This window comes from Myxine glutinosa, chromosome 2, assembly GCF_964187855.1.
Source record: "Myxine glutinosa chromosome 2, kmMyxGlut1.1, whole genome shotgun sequence".
In the NCBI taxonomy this organism is placed as follows: Eukaryota; Metazoa; Chordata; class Myxini; order Myxiniformes; family Myxinidae; genus Myxine; species Myxine glutinosa.
In genome coordinates, this window is record NC_136262.1 from 115613767 (window position 1) to 115633751 (window position 19985).

The following is a 19985-nucleotide window of genomic DNA, read 5'->3' on the forward strand; positions in this document are numbered from 1 at the left end:
TGGTTCAGGCATGGATGGTTAAAAATGGGGAATAAACTGAGTTATGGAAACAAATGGGAACACTTACAGGAGCAGGCGTCGGCCGTGTGCTGTCCCAGTGGTGTGGAATACAACTACAAGAGGTAGTCTGAAACGCAAGGCAACACCCACAGTGTGCAGATCCAACGGTCCAGCCCCCTGGTTTTGATTTAACGTCATCGGTCAATATAATCTAAACGTGCTGTGATTTCACTGCACATGTGGAGGTTTCACTGCACGTGTGGAGGTTTCACTGCACGTGTGGAGGTTTCCCTGCACGTGTGGAGGTTTCCCTGCACGTGTGGAGGTTTCCCTGCACGTGTGGAGGTTTCACTGCACGTGTGGAGGTTTCACTGCACGTGTGGAGGTTTCACTGCACGTGTGGAGGTTTCCCTGCACGTGTGGAGGTTTCACTGCACGTGTGGAGGTTTCACTGCACGTGTGGAGGTTTCACTGCACGTGTCGAGGTTTCCCTGCACGTGTGGAGGTTTCTCTGCACATGTGGAGGTTCCACTGCACGTGTCGAGGTTTCACTGCACGTGTGGAGGTTTCACTGCACGTGTGGAGGTTTCACTGCACGTGTCGAGGTTTCCCTGCACGTGTGGAGGTTTCCCTGCACGTGTGGAGGTTTCCCTGCACGTGTGGAGGTTCCACTGCACGTGTCGAGGTTTCCCTGCACGTGTCGAGGTTTCCCTGCACGTGTGGAGGTTTCCCTGCACGTGTGGAGGTTTCACTGCACGTGTGGAGGTTTCACTGCACGTGTCGAGGTTTCCCTGCACGTGTGGAGGTTTCTCTGCACGTGTGGAGGTTCCACTGCACATGTCGAGGTTTCCCTGCATGTGTGGAGGTTTCCCTGCACGTGTGGAGGTTTCCCTGCACGTGTGGTTTCCCTGCACGTGTGGAGGTTTCACTGCACGTGTGGAGGTTTCACTGCACGTGCGGAGGTTTCACTGCACGTGTAGCCAGATCAGATGTGCTCCAAGCTACAAGTGAGGTGAGGTGAGGCCTTGGTAAGTTCCTGTGCACAGTTTCAAAATGGAGGTCACAAACCTTCACCTTGCTTACAAGAGCTGCCCCGCTCACCCGGACCTGCACAATGAATACTATTTAAAATTTCCGGTTTTAATGAATCGATCCATCCTCGGTGTTCTGTCTACCTGACGGTCGCCGCTTGCACATCAAATTTGGACAGGTACAGCTTTTGCACAAAGACCACCTGAATAGACACCATTTCGGTACAAACTTCGTGTTTCTACAAACTCCGGTGTTTCGAAAGATTGCGTTTGGAAACTTCCTCAAACGCCCGCTTATTGTCACCAAAAACACGAACACTTGTGTAACACCAACACTTCCCATAGGTCTCCCCAATCAACATAATATAAATACACCATCTTTACACCCACGGTCGCTACCAAGAACACACGAGATCACAAAAATATTCCAGGTAAATACTCGTCGTGTCCACAAATCCAGCCTTACCGCGCATTCCAGTGTCACCTGACTGCAAACTCCAAACATTCGGAAAACTCCACAAGACCCGTAACAGCGAAATACCTCCGTTTGTACTTTATCAACACACCATGAAAAACAAATACGGCCACGTTGGCGCCAAATCGCTGGAGCGTAGCATTTAGCAAGGTGGGGGCGTGGCGACGGAGGGCCGTGACATTTGGCAAGGTGGGGGGGGGGGGGGGCATGGCAACACAGGGGCGTGGCATTTAGCAAGGTGGGGGCGTGGCATTTAGCAGGGTGGGAGCGTGGCGACGCAGGGCCGTGACATTTGGCAAGGTGGGGGGGGGGGGGCATGGCAACACGGGGGCGTGGCATTTAGCAGGGTGGGGGCGTGGCGACGCAGGGGCGTGACATTTAGCAGGGTGGGGGCGTGGTGACGCAGGGGCGTGACATTTAGCAGGGTGGGGTGGGGACCACTGAATTGAAAATACAGTATATAGAACGCTCATACTCCGTGAAAGGTGTAGCCGCCATGTTGCCATCTTGGTTAGCACGACTCAACCGACTCGCTTTCGTTTGTTTCGAACGTGTCCCAGATTTTAAAAGCCAGACAACTGTTAAAATGCCATTTTGTGCGGCAATAAACTGCTCCAATCGGTTACGGAAGGGTTGTGGAAAGACGTTTCACAGCTGTTTCAAAGACGTTTAATTCATAGTCCATAGTGCTATGGAAGTTGTGAAAAGGAAAGGATAAAGGAAAGTGTTGTAGTAACTGTGATAGGTTTCCTATTGAAAAACGATCGCACAAAAGGTGAAAAAACGCAATCGCTTTTCGCTCTGAATTACGTGCAAACGCATGAGGGAAATCACCATCGCCCAGCATCGAGTGCCAACCAAGATGGCGCCCGGTAGCTGCATCTCCACCTGTGTGGTGTGAATGGCAATGGTCATTCTATATATTTTCAGTTCAGTGGTGGGGACGTGGCGAGGTTACAAGGAATACAGACTACATGCACCAACACCACACCAAACAAATCTGTCTCAGGTCACAAACGCAATCTCAAGGAGGGTAAGTGGAAGGTGCCATATGTGGACATAAAATAATATTTTAATTGAGGTATTTTTATTGGTGTATTTAAAAATAAAAACATTGATGGGTCGGAGGTGACGAACTCGGACCCACCCATGACGTCACACATTCATATTACATACCATCACCCATCCACACAACCTACAAGTCCTGCATATATCCCTGTATCCCTCTATCTGCAATGCTTCTCGGTAGTGTACCTATCTAATTGTACACCGCTCCTTTCCTATGCCATCTCCAGGCATTGCAAATCGTCATTGCCGGGCACCAAAGGGGGCTCGGCAGTGACGCACGCTGAAAGAGAGTACTCAGTTTTCACTCTGGTTTCTTGTTTGTTTTCTTTCTTGCTTTCTTGTTTGTTTGTCCGGACGATATCTCAGCCATCCTTTGAGCTAGGAAGCTGAAATTTCGGCACAATAGTGAGCAAGTCCTTTGTCAAAAACGGTATTTTTTTTTTTTGATTAATCAATAAATTGAGGAGTTATTTAATTATTAGCGATTAATTAAGTACTTATTTAATTAATCAAATTTCCTTTCTCTTCTGACCATTAACTCAGGCACCTTTTGAGTTAGGAAGCTGATATTTGGACATGCCAATGACCAGGTGATTGTGCTGCAAAGGATATTTTTGATTTATTAATTAATCAATTAATCGATTAATTATTTAATTATTCGATTAATGACAAAAACTTTTTTTTTTTAAAGTTACAGATTCTGATGAAATAGTGGTAGTTTATGTGCTCTCTGACCAAATTGATTAATAATTTAATTTTTTTATGATTATTAATTATTTATTTTCATTATTAATCATTTATTTATTTTCTTTCTCATTTGGCCAATATCTCAGGCACCTTTTGAGCTGGGAAGCTAATATTTGGACATGAGTGACCAAGTGATGTGGCTATCAAGGATATTTTTGATTTATTGATTAATCATTTCATCTATTAATTATTTATTGATTAATCGATTAATTATTTATTGAGTAATCAATTAATTATTTAATTTTTTATAAATGACTTATTTAATTAAATTTCTAAAAGATACATCTTCGGATTAAGCACTAGTGGTTTAGTTATGCGATTAGCCAATTGATTATGAAAATATTTTGTGATAATCTTTTATTGATTTTAATTATACAATGAATCAATCAATTAGTGTACACCTCTCCCTCCCAATGCAGCCTCAATGAGCTGCACTACGGTATTGCCGGGCGCCGGAGGCGCCCCGGCAATGCCGCGCTGCAGCATATTTAATTATTTGGCATGGGGCGATGTACTTTGAATGTATCTGTACTTGTTGCAATTTAAACTTTTCTACTCGTTCTGCTGCCACTACCTGTCCAGGGGGATCATTCCATGCATTGTCTCCCTGGAAAGGTAGTGTCTTGTGGTGCGTGAGGGTGGTGTCCGAGGACGGCGATGCTGACGTGGAAAGATGGGTGTGGTGATGATGGCGTGACAAGCCGGGAAGGCGTGGCAAGCCGGGAAGGCGTGGCGATGATGACGACAGGGCGTGGCGATGATGACGACAGGGCGTGGCGTCCCCAAACAGAAAGGAATACGTACAGAAGGGGGGCGGTTCCTCACTCATTTCCCCACCCACAGCCATCTTGACACTTCTTCATATATGCATGGTAATAGGTAAGTAATATGTATAATGTAAATTTCACGAAAAGGCTCCACACATTGTTTTTTGGAAACAAAATGAATAACCGAGCTGTGAAGAGTCGAATTTTAACACATTCACTGCATTCCAAATGATCCACGTTCGTGGTTACGAAACTATTACTATTACATTAGACACGAACTGTAACTAGGACTTCAAAATATGAATAAATGTAAACTGCACAACTACAGCCAAGACGAACCGTTACATCATATCATTAGCGATAAACCATCGGGATAACTTATACTGTTATACAGATGAACACACCACACAGGTTAACAAACACATTTCTTGCTAACGGCACAAGGTTACCTCAGCTCCACACTTCCACAGCGCATGCGCCAAAAACGTCGGCGTGCGATTGGTTGATCCCAGAGCTCATGCGTCACAGGGGCGATGTATGGTTGGTTGGTTTGGTTTCCAGAGCGTGAGCGTACACCACATGGGTCACGTACAGGGGGCGATGTGTCGTTACTTGTTATACTGTACTCGTGTACTGTATTTACATGGCCTCCTGTATCCATGTTCCTTGCGTCGTCTACGGCGATGAAGAGCTTGAACTGAGAGAGCAGGAAAGTACGAAGACCAGAAGACAAACAGATGAGGAGGTAACACGACAATCTACAACGAAGAGGGGTTGGGCAGACTGTCAATGGGTGTAAAAAAAGATTGCATTATAAAACAGCACAAGGACCTTTGATAGAGCAGATCATTTGGCCCATCATGCCTGCACTATATCAACACACGACCTTTGATAGAGCAGATCATTTAGCCCATCATGCCTGCACTATATCAACACACATGGACCTTTGATAGAGCAGATCATTTAGCCCATCATGCCTGCACTATATCAACACACATGGACCTTTGATAGAGCAGATCATTTGGCCCATCATGCCTGCACTATATCAACACACATGGACCTTTGATAGAGCAGATCATTTGGCCCATCATGCCTGCACTATATCAACACACGACCTTTGATAGAGCAGATCATTTAGCCCATCATGCCTGCACTATATCAACACACATGGACCTTTGATAGAGCAGATCATTTGGCCCATAATGCCTGCACTATATCAACACACGACCTTTGATAGAGCAGATCATTTAGCCCATCATGCCTGCACTATATCAACACACATGGACCTTTGATAGAGCAGATCATTTGGCCCATCATGCCTGCACTATATCAACACACGTGGACCCTTGATAGAGCAGATCATTTGGCCCATCATGCCTGCACTATATTAACACCATATTAATTAATTATATCAATTTACCAACTCCCCCGTCTTGAAATTCCTGGATCCGCCCCTGAGAGGTGTGTGCGTGCATGTGTGTGTGTGTGGATGTGTCTCCAGAACATCCATATAGAGTATGCCTCCAGCACATCCATATAGAGTATGCCTCCAGCACATCCATATAGAGTATGCCTCCAGCACATCCATATAGAGTATGCCTCCAGCACATCCATATCGAGTATGCCTCCAGCACATCCATATAGAGTATGCCTCCAGCACATCCATATAGAGTATGCCTCCAGCACATCCATATAGAGTATGCCTCCAGCACATCCATATAGAGTATGCCTCCAGCACATCCATATAGAGTATGCCTCCAGCACATCCATATCGAGTATGCCTCCAGCACATCCATAAAGAGTATGCCTCCAGCACATCCATACAGAGTATGCCTGCAGCACATCCATATAGAGTATGCCTCCAGCACATCCATATAGAGTATGCCTCCAGCACATCCATATAGAGTATGCCTGCAGCACATCCATAAAGAGTATGCCTCCAGCACATCCAAATGAGTATGCCTCCAGCACATCCATATCGAGTATGCCTCCAGCACATCCATGCCGTTGCGTTGAAGAGGGGGGTGCGCGCTCGCTGCACCTCACCCCCCCCCCCCCCTGGATCCGCCGCTGCTGCTCTCTTATGGTATAGACTAGAGATGAACGGATTCGTTTAGAAACCATTTCATCCTGATGCGGTTTGGCCAACATTCCTGTGTTCATTTACGTCATTACGTCATCACCGCAATTATCATAATGCAAGTTGTTCCCACAGTCGTTTATTTCACGAGGGAGGGTGTTTACTGCCCATGGGAATAGTATGTCGGGGAATCGCCCTGAGTGACTTGGAGGGAGACACAAAAGAAAACTGTACACTGTGTTTCATCGTCACAAACAATCATTAAATGAAACAAAAAAATTGAAGGAATAATTTCGGGGCCCCGATTTTATTTGGCTCGTTGACATGGCCCTGAGTATAATAACGCGGCGAGCAGGTGGCGGATCGGGCGGCTCCTTGACATCTGAACTGAGTGAATAACACAGGATCACGTTAGGTGTAGTGTACAAGGTACAACAGGTAGTGTAAAAATGCAAACAAAACCTCGTTAAGCGGAAAGCAAAGCGAGAATGAAAAACTGCAAGGCGGAAGTGACGTCTTGGCGGAAGCGGCGTGAAGCCGGAAGTGACCCCGCGGGGTGACGTGGAGGCCGTTTTAGTTGAGGTGAGGCCTGAGTCAGAGTACCCATTCTAACTACAAGGACCCTTTGTGGTCGTACTAGTGGGTCTAACCGAGTTATGGTGAGGGTTGTAGCGAACCAAGACCTTTGTTGTTCCCGGTGCCTTTAGAAACTCTTAAATGTGGTTATAAAGTGGTTGTTGTGGCTGCAGTTGGTGGGAAGTCGAGCAGTGAGTCTTGAGGTTGGACGGATCAGTCATAGGTCTTTGGCTGTCCATGGTCTTGCAGTAAGAAGGTCTTGTGTTGTACATTCGTGCACGTACAGTCCAATGAAATTGCTCTTGTTGTCACCATAAAGTGAAGATTGAAAAGATAAACACCAAATGAACCGGTCGCCATGAGGCGTGACGTTCTGTTTTACTAAGTAATGATTGGTCTGTTTTGCTCGATGTTGTCGATTTGATTCGCTGGTTATACAGGAGGACATGTCCATAGCATAAGATTGCGTACAAAGCACCTTGTACTCTGTACAGGTGGACGCTGGTCACGAGACTTTCCAAGGCTCCTGGAGGAGTAGACAAAGAAGGGAAACTTCAAACGGACGGTATTCGAACCTTTTCAAACGAGCATGTTATTGATATTCCATCACTGGATGATCCATACATTTTAACCTCGATTTTAACCTTGATTTAACGTTCGAATCACCCGTCTACCTCCTCACCCCATTATCCCCCTCACCCCGTTTCTCCCTCACCCATTTCCCCTCACCCCATTACTCCTTCACCCCATTACTCCCTCACCCCATTACTCCCTCACCCCATTACTCCCTCACCCCATTACTCCCTCACCCCATTACTCCTTCACCCCATTACTCCCTCATCCCATTACTCCTTCACCCCATTACTCCCTCACCCCATTACTCCCTCACCCCATTACTCCCTCACCCCATTACTCCCTCACCCCATTACTCCCTCACCCCATTACTCCCTCACCCCATTACTCCCTCACCCCATTACTCCCTCACCCCATTACTCCCTCACCCCATTACTCCCTCACCCCTTTACCCCCTCTCCTTTAATAAGGACTTGTCCATGTATGACATGCAAGACACGCACTGGGAGACGATCTGTGTACTTTAACATGAAGTACGAGGACATGACTCGGTGGACATTTGGTAAATGAGAGAACAGGAGATGGGAATCGAACTCAGGATTATAATCATAGTCAGGTGCTCAGAGAAGAGCTTCAGACAGGCTGATCCGAGTTCTTCACTGATGAAAGTGCCCTCTTCATGTTTGTGTGTATAAAACTCCATGTTTGTGCGTATAAAACGATTTATGTTTGTGCGTATAAAACTTCATGTTTGTGCGTATAAAACGATTTATGTTTGTGCGTATAAAACTCTTCATGTTTGGGCGTATAAAACTTCATGTTTGGGCGTATAAAACTTCATGTTTGTGCGTATAAAACTTCATGTTTGTGCATATAAAACGATTTATGTTTGTGCGTATAAAACTCTTCATGTTTGGGTGTATAAAACTTCATGTTTGTGCGTATAAAACTTCATGTTTGTGCGTATAAAACTCTTCATGTTTGTCTGTATAAAACTCCATGTTTGTGCGTATAAAACTCAATGTTTGTGTGTATAAAACTCCATGTTTGTGTGTATAAAACTCCATGTTTGTGTGTATAAAACTCTTCATGTTTGTCTGTATAAAACTCCATGTTTGTCTGTATAAAACTCTTCATGTTTGTGCGTATAAAACTCCATGTTTGTGCGTATAAAACTCTTCATGTTTGGGTGTATAAAACTTCATGTTTGTGCGTATAAAACTTCATGTTTGTGCATATAAAACGATTTATGTTTGTGCGTATAAAACTCTTCATGTTTGGGTGTATAAAACTTCATGTTTGTGCGTATAAAACTCTTCATGTTTGTGTGTATAAAAGTTTTCATGTTTGTGGGTATAAAACTCTTCATGTTTGTGCGTATACAACTCCATGTTTGTGTGAATAAAACTCTCCATGTTTGTGCGTATAAAACTCCATGTTTGTGCGTATAAAACTCTTCATGTTTGGGTGTATAAAACTTCATGTTTGTGCGTATAAAACTTCATGTTTGTGCATATAAAACGATTTATGTTTGTGCGTATAAAACTCTTCATGTTTGGGTGTATAAAACTTCATGTTTGTGCGTATAAAACTTCATGTTTGTGCGTATAAAACTTCATGTTTGTGCGTATAAAACTCTTCATGTTTGTGCGTATAAAACTTCATGTTTGTGCGTATAAAACTCTTCATGTTTGTGCGTATAAAAGTTTTCATGTTTGTGGGTATAAAACTTCATGTTTGTGCGTATACAACTCCATGTTTGTGTGAATAAAACTCTCCATGTTTGTGCGTATAAAACTCTTCATGTTTGGGTGTAACACTGCTCTGATCAGATCCTGTATCTTCATCACCATCGATTGCAGTGCACGTCGTATCCTCTCAGTGGTTCAATCACACCCACATCACACATTGATTCCACAGCAAGGCCTCCCTTATCCCAAACAGGGGGTGTTGCCATGCTGGCACAGAGTTTGGGCAGGAATTCCTAATTTATTCAGGTGCCGGAGATGACTCGCCGACTCTTCACGACGGACGGTGTGGGATCTTCAATGTCCACCAACGACCAGTTCCACCAGATAGGTTCTCCAGTTTAACGTCCATCCAAGGGACGGCACACACATTCATGAATCACGCTGCCTGTGTAACACCAGGGTGGCAGTTTATAGTTGGGGTCCCTACGTATTGGAGAGGGTGGTCCAGTGAGGCATTGTTATCCGTTAAACTTTCACAACGTGACTAATTTCGGTATTTACTTTCAAATTATTTATTTAATTTGTATTTGCTTTTCCAGTTTAAAAATATTGTTAATCCACCAACGCAGACATAAAGGAAGTTATTTTTAATCATTTGTGTGTTTGATTGTAAACGGGCTTGAATCATTCGTTTCACTGCACGTACCTGTCACCTGTCCCTTGAACCTGGTATTTTTCATGCTACCTTTTGTTATTTGGCATGACGTAATGGCTTACCTGGGGTAGCAACTTTTTATTTATTTTTGTATACAGCTTGTACTCGCTCTGACATGCTCTAAATCAAATTGACACGACTAGGAATTTCAGGAATGAAGTCGGAGATTGAAAGAGGTAGATTTGGGTTGTATTAACGGGGGTAGAAAAGATCAAGGTTTTGGTTGGGGAAGATAAGAGATGGTGGTGAACAGCTGTTTTAAAGACCTGAGGGAGGAAGGGGATTGAAGAGAGTGAGGGAGTTTGTTCCAGAGACGGGAGTAAAGAGGAATGAAAGAGTGAAGGTGAGCAGAGAGTCTTGATTTAGGCAATTTCACCAGAAGAGTGTTTCTGGCAGATATTGTGCATCCTGCAGGAATATTTGGGGGACAGAGCAGGGGGAGCTAGGCCGGAGAGGAGTCTGTAGAAGACAGAAAAACCACCAACCTGCCTGCGGTGAGTGAGTGATAGGCCCTTAGAATCAGCTTCATCACGGGAGATTCCAATGATTCTGAAAGTTTTGGTTTCTACAGCGTGAAGTCGAGCTAGGTGTGAGGCAGGAGCACCAGACCAGAGGGGAGAGCAGTATTCCATCAAGCTGCGGATGAAAGCTTTGTATGTGGTGAGGAGCTTAGAGGTGCCAAGGAAGCACTTCGCATGACGGAGGATGCCCAGTCGGCGACTCTGCTTTGGAGGCCAGCTTGGAAATGTAGTTTTCCCAGGAAGGATCATGGCAGATAGTGAGACCCAAACGCTTGAGTGATAGAATTTATTCGAGAAGATTGTTTAGAAAGTAGATGGGAGGGTTGTCCAGACGGTTTTTTTCGGAGAGACATAGTGAGAGTAAGATTTGTCAGGATTGAAAGAGATGTTCCACATGTTTGACCAGTTTGTAATTTTGTCCAGGTCTGCAGAGAGTGAGGAGGCTGCTGCCTGCAGGGTTGAGATATGGAGCGGCAGAGAGTGGAGTCATCAGCAGAGATATACAGAGGATTTTCCAGAGTCGGAGAGATCATTAATGAAGACCAGAAAAAGCACAGGGCCCAGAACACTGCCTTGGGGAACTCCAGCCTGAACAGGAAGGTTGAGATATGGAGCGGCAGAGAGTGGAGTCATCAGCAGAGATATACAGAGGATTTTCCAGAGTCGGAGAGATCATTAATGAAGACCAGAAAAAGCACAGGGCCCAGAACACTGCCTTGACGAACTCCAGCCTGAACAGGAAGGGGAGATGAGAGAATTCCATTCAGGGCCACATGTTGATTGCGACCAGAAAGGAAGTCTGCAAGCCATGCGTGGAGATTTCCATGGATACCATGAGAGGCGCGTTTGGTGAGCAAAGCGGGGTGCCAGACCGTATCGAAGGCACATGATGTGTCAAAGGAGATAGCTTTGATTTCCTTTGGCATTGAGGACCTCCATCCGTTGTTGAGACTGCAGAAGCAGCATGTCCAGAGTAGAGTGACCAGGTCTGAAACCAAATTGATGATCAGAGATCAAGCTATTGGAGAAGAGGAAAGATTTGACATCGGAAGCGATGATTGATTCCACGACCTTGCTGATAATTGGGAGCAGGTTGATTGGTCTGTAGTTGCAAGGATCTGTTTTTGCACCTTTTTTGTGTAAAGCGATAATGTTTGCTGATTTTGAAGCAGATGGCAGATGACCTTGAGCAAAAGAGAGGGTGAAGAGAACAGAGAGAGTGTGAGATAGAGCGGCAGAGCAGGATTTTAGGACCCGTGGGCTGATGCCGTCAGGTCCAGTTGCAGAATCAGAGTCGAGGTTTCACAGAAACTTATCCACCTTGTCAGGAGAGAAGGACACAGAGTCCAGGAGCAGCTGGGTTCGACTGGGTAAGGTGGGTACAGAGAGAGATGGGTTCGGGACACAAGATTTTGAGGCAAACACAGAGTTGAGGCATTCGGCTTTTTCACGTGCGGAGTCAGCTGTGTAGCCGTTTGAGGTGAGGGAGGGGCTGAAAGGGGAACAAACACCTGAAACAGATTTGACCAGACGCCACCAGGATTTAGAGGAGGGAGACAGGTTTGAGAGTTGAGTCTTGAGATTAGAGAGAGATATTGTTTCCTGGAACAAGAAAGATACCTTTGATTTCATTCAGTCTGGATCCTAGTTCCTGTGGGGTTACATTGGATCGCTATGAGCTGGTGTACCTTTAGGTAGTATCTTTTTGTCATGGATGATGTTTGAACTGCTTGTCCCCTTTGGTTCCCAGTGAACGGGTGATGGCGGAAGGAGATAGTTCTGGGGAGGCACTGCACGGTCGACCCTCCCTGCCGAGCCGCGTCTTCACACGCACCGGTCAGGTGATTTCCTCCTCGTACACCGTGTGTAATGGCACGTGCCAACCGTCTTTACGCACACTGACAACTCGTCATTGCTTTGTTGTGTTGATGAAGGCTCGAGTCTGAAAGTGTTTCTCAATGAAACTTAGTGTAACTGCCGTGTGCAAGTTTGAATGGTGGACTCTTGATGCTGGATTTCAGGCATTTCATCCCCGCTTTGTCCTGTGTAGGTTTACCAGACCTGGCTGGACCGCCTAACGCCCCACACGCCATTGCGCTGGTTGCTAACCACATTGCTGGCAGCAGGGTACTTGGCACGGGTTTACTGGTTGCAGGTATGGTAAAAACGCCTCGCCTGTAATGGCGGGCCTTGTGGTGAACACTTGTTTTTTTTTCTGATGAACGGATTCATTAAGGAGGGGGATCTCTTGGATGGTTTACAGATGTACGATTGGTCCCTCTCCTTATGGTCTTGGTGCCACAGTATTTCTGTTAATAAAAGGTCTGCCTATCAAAACGTAACATGATTAACCACACAAGTAACCTTGGCTACTGTAATCATACCCTATAGAATGGAAACACCGATACCCCTTGTGGTGACATGGACGGATGTGCTTGGTTTGTGTTACAGGGTTGGTATATTGTTACATATGCTCTTGGGATATACCATCTCAATCTCTTCATTGCGTTTCTCTCGCCCAAAGTGGACCCTTCCTTTGGAGATGACTCTGGTATGGAGTTTTCCCCAAATGCCAAGGGTTGGAATGTGAACGGCTGGTGGCATTCGAGACTTTTGTATATTTGTACACTACCAGCCAGGACGTGCGTTGCCTTATTTTCCGATCCACTGCCCACCCTGTCTCACGCAGACGACGGTATGGCTCTTCCGACGAGGCAGAATGAAGAGTTTCGCCCCTTTATCCGAAGACTTCCAGAGTTCAAGTTCTGGTAAACTAGAAATTGGTTTCCTTTTCACACCTCATTATGTGGTTTTCGTCGTTACCTTCTATCATCGTTACGCGTGCATGTGTGTGTGTAACTATGGTTCCCGAAGGGAGGCGTTAAGTGTTTATTTAGTCTTGGTGTCGGTGGTTTTCCGCTTTTTGAAGAATCATTTTTCCATTATTTGATTATTAAATTTTTCGATTTCCAATTATTTATTTTTCCCACAATTTTCAATTATTTAAATTTGCAATTATTTATTTATTTATTTATCCAATTATTCCTTTTTTTAAATTTTCATTTAATTTTTATGCCTTCGCCGGCGAAGTCGCCAGAGGCATTATGTTTTCGGGTTGTCCGACCGTACGTCTGTGATAGGTTTTCATTAACGTGATAACTTCAGAACGGCTGAAGGGATCTAAGTAAAACTTGGTGCAGGTATGTATAATGAGGTAAAGATAAACTGATTAGATTATGCGGTCACTAGGTCAAAGGTCAGAGGTCATGTTTGGTAAAATTTCTGTTACCACGATAACTTGTGAAGCAGTGATGGGATTCTGACCAAGGTTGGTACAAGTATGTACTATGATGAAAATATGTCGATTGATTGATTGATTGATTTGATTTTGATTGATTGAATCAATTGATTTGATTTTGGGGTCAATAGGTCAAAGGTCAGAGTCTAATAGGTTTATAACTTGAGAAAGGCTGAATGGATCCAAGTCAAACTTGGTGCAGGTATGTATAATGAGGTAAAGATAAATGGATTACATTATCAGGTCAAGAGGTCAAAGGTGAGAGGTCCCGTTAGGTGAAAATTATGTTATTGCACTAACTTGTGAATCGGTGATGGGATTTTGACGAAATTTGTTACAAGTATATATTATGATGAAAAAATGAACTGATCCATTTCAGCATCAAAGGTCAAAGGTCATGTCAGGTCAAAATGTGATACTTGAAACCAGCTGAAGGTATTTAAATCAAACTTGGTACAGGTATGTATAATGATGTAATAATGTGGGTGGAGGCATATCAGTCGACGTTGCGACGTCGAAGAGTGCCGTTCCAGTTATTAATTATTATGGTTCCCGAAGGGAGGCATGAAGTGTTTAGTCTTGGGATCCGTGGTGTGCCGCTTTTTGGATAAAAATTTTTTTTCATAATGAGGAAGAATTTCAAGCGCTACGAATTGGCTAATATTACAAGTTGGTTATACCGGGAACCATTAGCGAGCTTCAATCACAGCCCTCTCGTTTTGTAATAGGTTTTTATTCTGCATACATCCCTTCTCGTGTCGTTACCTCATCAGGTATTCAGCGACGAAGGCCGTTGTAATCGCAATGCTCTGTACATGCTTCGACGCTTTCAACGTTCCCGTGTTCTGGCCTATCCTCGTCATGTACTTCCTGCTACTATTTTGCATCACTATGAAGAGGCAAATCAAGGTAGTGTGTGTGTGTGATCGTGATCTCGTCATTCATCTAAATCACACTATGGTACACTAATGTCCTAATGCCCTTCTTGTTCATGCACATGTAAATTGATGGTCCCATAATGTGCTTGTGTTGTACATGTACAAACCCCCTCCATGAGCATTTGTACAAAGGTCGAGTGACTCTGTTCTGTCGTGATTTCCTCCCCAGCACATGATCAAGTACCGATACATCCCTCTAACCACGGGCAAGAGGCGATACAAGGGAAAAGAAGACACTGGGAAAGTGTTTGCCAGTTAGTACAACTTGTCTGGTGACTGAAGGAAGCTGCCTGCTGCTCTGTGCAGGGACGGGATGGTCATGGTTGGGGTTCGATGCATGCCAATCGGTTGGGAGGTAGTTGAGGGGATGCCACGGGTGTGGGAGGTCTTGGTAGGGGGTGAAGGGGGGATGGGGGAGTAAAAAGTCAAGTATATTTGTTGCTCTCATGTCAGAGCTGTAAGGGTTAGGGCCGTGAGAGTGTTGCTGAGATACGCTCGCAGGTCTTGGCAGGGGATTCCCAGATGGTCACGTTTTCACATAATTATTCTTTGTGTCATTTGCTTTCATACCATCACTGATCTGTCCTCTCTTTTGAAGGCATTGACTAAGAAATTAATTTGAACTCTTGCCTTCCCCTTCCTCACTTCATTTCCCTGTACCAAGAATACTTAATGGTTCAGCTTTTTTTGTTATTGTTGGAAACAAGAAGATTAAAACGGAAATTCAAATTTTCTACATTTTCCCATTTCTGACTTTCTTGTAAGGAGAGAGAAGGGGCGATCTTTTTATTGCACACGGATAATCGGGATGTACATTGATGACAGGAAAGAAGAATAAGAGGAGGGTGGGAGGAGGAGGAACAGTGAGAAGTGTGGAGGGGCAGGGGCTAAATGTTCCTCAATATTTGCGTGTGTGGTAAACAGGTCCATATCGCATTACATGCACACCTGGTGTTTTAAATGCAAACAAAAGAGCAAATAAAACACCAAACTCTAAAGTCTTCCATTTGGATTAGGTCGGTGCTCGTATGCAGACAGAGCTGACAGGATGGGCTCGAGGTACGCACCCTCTCCTCTAAGCTGTCAAGCCCAGGTTTGAATCCCGAGCCAGCTATAAACCGCCATCCCGGTGGTTCACAGGATTCATCAATGTGGGTGCCGTCCCTCGGATGGACGTTAAACGGGCGTCCCGTCTGTCAGCATTATCATTGGATGTGAAAGACCCCACGGTGTCCATTGCAAAGAGTGGGCGAGTTGTCGCAAAATGGCAAACCAACCAGTATAACCCTTGCCAAGAAACCGCTTCAGCAGCACCAGCGCTCCATAAGAGTGAGGCACATCGGAATCGGAGAGAACTATCCAAATACAGTATAAAGGAACGAAAGGCTTCTGGAACATGTCTTTTGGCAGAACAATTCAAAGACCCGCTGGACTAATCATCCAGTTTGGTCCATAAGCCAGAAGGTGAAATTTCACTTTTTGGTCCCATATTGATGGATTAAACGTTGTGCAGTTTTGTTTTGAGGGTCACATGTCTGTAGGTGTGTAGAAATTGTGATGTACCTGTCCGAGTGGTCGTTTAATGTCAGAGATACTGTAGTCCTGTTTTTAAAGTGATCCATAACACATTTCATGAAAATTCACAAAACTACTTTTCTTGCAATAATGTAGTTATTGTGCTGTACAGTTTGTTTATAATGCCACATGACACTACAAAACTACGAAGCACGAAACAGAGTCTATTCTTATATAATCACATGGTTATTGAATCCTACAGTCTGCACATAACAACTACACTTACAAGTATCGTATACAACATGGCGGACATGTGCATCGGGAGAAACACGTTAGTGTGGATCCGCAAATGAAATCACCAACATATAGTAACAGCTTCTATGGACTCCTTGCAAATTAGCAACAGAGCATTCACAATTCATTCTTCATCAGAAGTCTTCATTCATCATTCATTCATCATTCATTCATCTTCATCATTCATTCTGCATTCATTCATGTTCATCAAGATCTTGCTCTTCACCATCATCGAATTGCACGTTGTAACATGTTTGCGGCTTGCACGAGGCCGTGCAGGCATTTTGGTCTGTTTGCAAGACGCTGGTACTCGGATACCCGACTGGTGCATTTACATGAACCGAAGAACTGTGTCTGGGGCCGGTGGTTCGGTCGTCCAATGAATAACGAGGTGCTACCCTCTTCAATTCCATCCATGGTCGTCGCTGGGATTTGGGATGCTGGGAGTATTTTTGAGACTGCGGTGCCATATTGCAGTCAGGTAGTTTGTTCCCTTTGCATGCATGGACAGGCACTCTTAACATGGAGGCAACACTCCCGAGTGCACCTCACCTTTCCTGGCCAGGAACAACCTGACCACCATTTTGGGTGCAGCCTGTGGCTGCTGGTTTGCATCTCCGCTGGGAGCACGGCTTTGCCGCTGATGCAGTGCCCCCTGCTGCTTAGGGCAAGAATTTGTAATTGGTTCATGTTGCCACCGATAGCTCGCCCACTCTTCATGGAGGACACCTTGGGATCTTTAATGTCAACCACCTAATGCCAGCAGATCGGACGCCCAGCTTAACGTTCATTTGAGGGACGGCACACACTGATGAATCACCTGCCTGTGAAACAGTTTATAGCTGACTTTTTATAGCTGGGTCGAGATTCAAACCCAGACTAGACCGCTCAGAGGTGAGTGTGCGTACCTCGAGGTCATCCTGCCAGCTCAGAAACAGCTGATACCACAATTCATGAACCTCACTGATTGTGGACCTGGATTAACTTAGTCAGGTGTTGCAAAACATGTGATAAGTTTGTACAGAGTGACCACTCTTTCCCCAGTTCAGTGAACACCTCTCGGTGCTCTGTTTTTCATCAATAACTTATCACAATTCTTCATCCACAGCTTGATGTAATATTTCTCTCCCCTTTGGCCTGGCGCCCCTGCCGCACACCTTGCTCTGCTCGACACCATGGAAACCAAGGCCTTCAAGATCATTGGAATCTCCCGAGCTGAAGCTGAGTGTGTGGGCCTATCACTTTCCCCTCACAGACAGGACACCTGTGGTCTCTGTCTTCTACCGCCTCCTCTCTGGTTTTGCACCCTTTGCTCTCTCCGTACTTTGTCCCTCCCAGGTTTCTGCACGGCACACACGGTCCACCAACAACCTCCTTTTGGTGAAACTCCAAAAATCCAGGCTCATTGCTCACCAACACTCACCCATTCCCATTTTTCTCGCCTGTGGAACCAACTCCCACATTCTCTTCAATCTCATTCTTCGCTCCAGGTCTTCAAAACAGCTGTTCACCACCATCTCAGATCATCCCCTATACAAAACCTTGATCTTTCTACCCCCGATAACCCGATCTCCAAACCCACCTCCTTCCAAATTTCCAGCGTTTCCTTCCTGAGAGTTTACTGTATCCATTTTGTCCACCCCATGTGTCACCCCCGAGCCCTCATTCCTTATTTGTCCAAATCTCCCTCTATTTTATCCTTAAACTCTGTTGTTGGTGTATTTTCCCTCTCTCTGGTAGTTTGATCCCTTTGCATGGTTTTTGGAGTCGTGCACAAAGCTTCAACTTCAATGGAACCATTCATATTATTTGTCAGCCTGAAGCATTTGTTTCCACACGTGATGTGCAGCACTTTCTCGTGAAGTCTCGCACTCAACTGCGCCTTTTGCCACTCATCAACGTGGTACTTGATTGATGAGGTATCTGCACTGCTTCATCTTGTGAATGCCAGCGTCCGACCCACACCTGACCCTTACGATGGTTTTAGTGGACACGCCATTGTAGACAACAAACACCACAGCAACGCGACGGCTTCCTGGTCCAACAAGGAGAAGGCATTCTGACGGTTCACCAAATGTCACCATTAATGTTTTTCATTTCCATCAATGATGCCGCTGGACAGAATAGCTGAGGGATTTAATTTCCCGATGATACATTTTTATCCATGGTCCGTGTGCGAGCTGCCGCCTTTGATTTTCCTTCAACGTTCCATCACAATTTAATTACCACGTATTGGTCCAAGAGGGTGACCAGGTCGACATTGGTCCAAGAGGGTGACCAGGTCGCCATTGGTAAAAGAGGATGACTGGGTCGGCATTGGTCCAAGAGGGTGACCGGGTCAGCATTGGTCCAAGAGGGTGACCAGGTCGACATTGGTCAAAGAGGGTGACCGGGTCGGCATTGGTCCAAGAGGGTGACCGGGTCGGCATTGGTTCAAGAGGGTGACCGGGCCGGCATTTGTCTAAGAGTGTGACTGGGTCGGCATTGGTCAAAGAGGGTGACCGGGCCGGAATTGGTCCAAGAGGGTGACCGGGCCGGCATTGGTCCAAGAGTGTGACCGGGTCGGCATTGGTCAACGAGGGTGACCGGGCCGCAATTGGTCCAAGAGGGTGATCGGGTCGGCATTGGTCAAAGAGGGTGACCGGGTCGGCATTGGTCAAAGAGGGTGACCGGGTCGGCATTGGTCAAAGAGGGTGACCGGGTCGGCATTGGTCAAAGAGGGTGACCGGGTCGGCATTGGTCCAAGAGGGAGAGCTAGTGGTCATGTGAAAAAGTGAGTGCAATATTTTGCCCTAATCCATCAAAAGTACCAAATTTCAAAAGGACTGGTAAAAAGTGGACAAAAGGGAAAATACCGACTTGCAAAAGGACAAACAACTTTTTTTGAAATACCGACTTCTTTCCTGGAAGTCCGAGCAATGTCCATGTGTTTTATACCTCTCCCAAACCCCCCTTCCCATGCCTCCTCCCCCCAACACCTTCTCCCTCCCACAGATCTCCTGATGTCCCTGTTCTCTGCTGTGTACTTGTGTGCTTCCCTCTCCCCCCATCTTGTCTCCCGCTCCCTCTATTGTATGTTTTGTGTGTTCGTTACCTTCGCAAAAGCGGAAGGTTATGTTTTGATCGCTGTGTATTTATTTGTATGTCTGTGTGTGTGTGTGTGTGTTATTCGCATAACTCAAAAAGTATTCAACCGAATTGCATGAAATTTGGTGGGATGATTGGTTATTATACGGGACACATTTGATTAGATTTTGGGAGCAATCGGGTCAAAGGTCAAGGTCAAGGTCACGAAAAGGTCAAAATCGTATTTTTACCATAGCGCGGTCAATTTTTATCCAATTGGCATGCAACTAATGCCAAAATGTTCAGAATTCAATGCCCGATCTTGTTTGTCATAACTCGGTCAATTCTTATCCGATTTGCATGAAATCAGCACCAAACTGTTCACTGTTCTGTTCCCTACACTCCCATGACAAGTACAGAACAGTAGCTGCGGCGAAGGTATGCGCTCTACCGAGTGCCCGTTCTAGTTTTTTGTTTTTTTTTGTGATTGATGTTAGCTTTTACACGAGCCTCGATCTTGTATACAACAACAACAAAAAAAGTGACTTGTGGTGTTATAACATGAGATTTTTAAAGGAAGCCCAGCGCGATTTAGCCACCATGTTGGCTGTTTAACGCTGAGCTGTCCCT

General features: G+C 45.3%; 2 protein-coding genes across 6 annotated transcripts in view; one reads left to right on the forward strand and one right to left on the reverse strand.

The window, feature by feature from the left end:
- The window catches only part of LOC137417040 (transferrin receptor protein 2-like), a 76688-nt gene extending 72102 nt beyond the window's left edge, over nt 1-4586 (reverse strand). Inside the window, exons 1-2 of one of the 3 annotated variants that reach the window (XM_068102769.2) lie at nt 1498-1573; nt 68-127 (exon numbers count right to left, since the gene is read on the reverse strand). Coding sequence is in view for 1 of the 3 variants with exons in the window: in XM_068102767.2 (XP_067958868.2) it covers nt 1498-1504 (7 nt within the window). In the remaining 2 variants the exon portion in view is untranslated. Of the gene's footprint in view, nt 1-67; nt 128-1497; nt 1636-4537 lie in introns of those variants that run through there. The other 2 variants (XM_068102768.2, XM_068102767.2) reach the window with 2 other exon arrangements.
- A 2086-nt stretch (nt 4587-6672) lies between these two features.
- Nucleotides 6673-15213, forward strand: RER1 (retention in endoplasmic reticulum sorting receptor 1). Of its 3 annotated transcripts, none has more exons than XM_068103265.1 (7): nt 6673-6750; nt 11995-12085; nt 12295-12399; nt 12696-12795; nt 12934-13012; nt 14316-14451; nt 14650-15213. In XM_068103265.1, exons 2-7 carry the CDS (start codon nt 12005-12007, stop codon nt 14737-14739), a joined length of 591 nt encoding a protein of 196 aa, XP_067959366.1. In that variant the 5' UTR covers nt 6673-6750; nt 11995-12004; the 3' UTR covers nt 14740-15213. The 3 variants fall into 3 exon arrangements, with proteins under 3 accessions (XP_067959366.1, XP_067959369.1, XP_067959368.1); XM_068103268.2 differs by having other exon boundaries at nt 6722-7309; XM_068103267.2 differs by having other exon boundaries at nt 6738-6827.
- The last annotated feature ends 4772 nt before the right edge of the window (nt 15214-19985 follow it).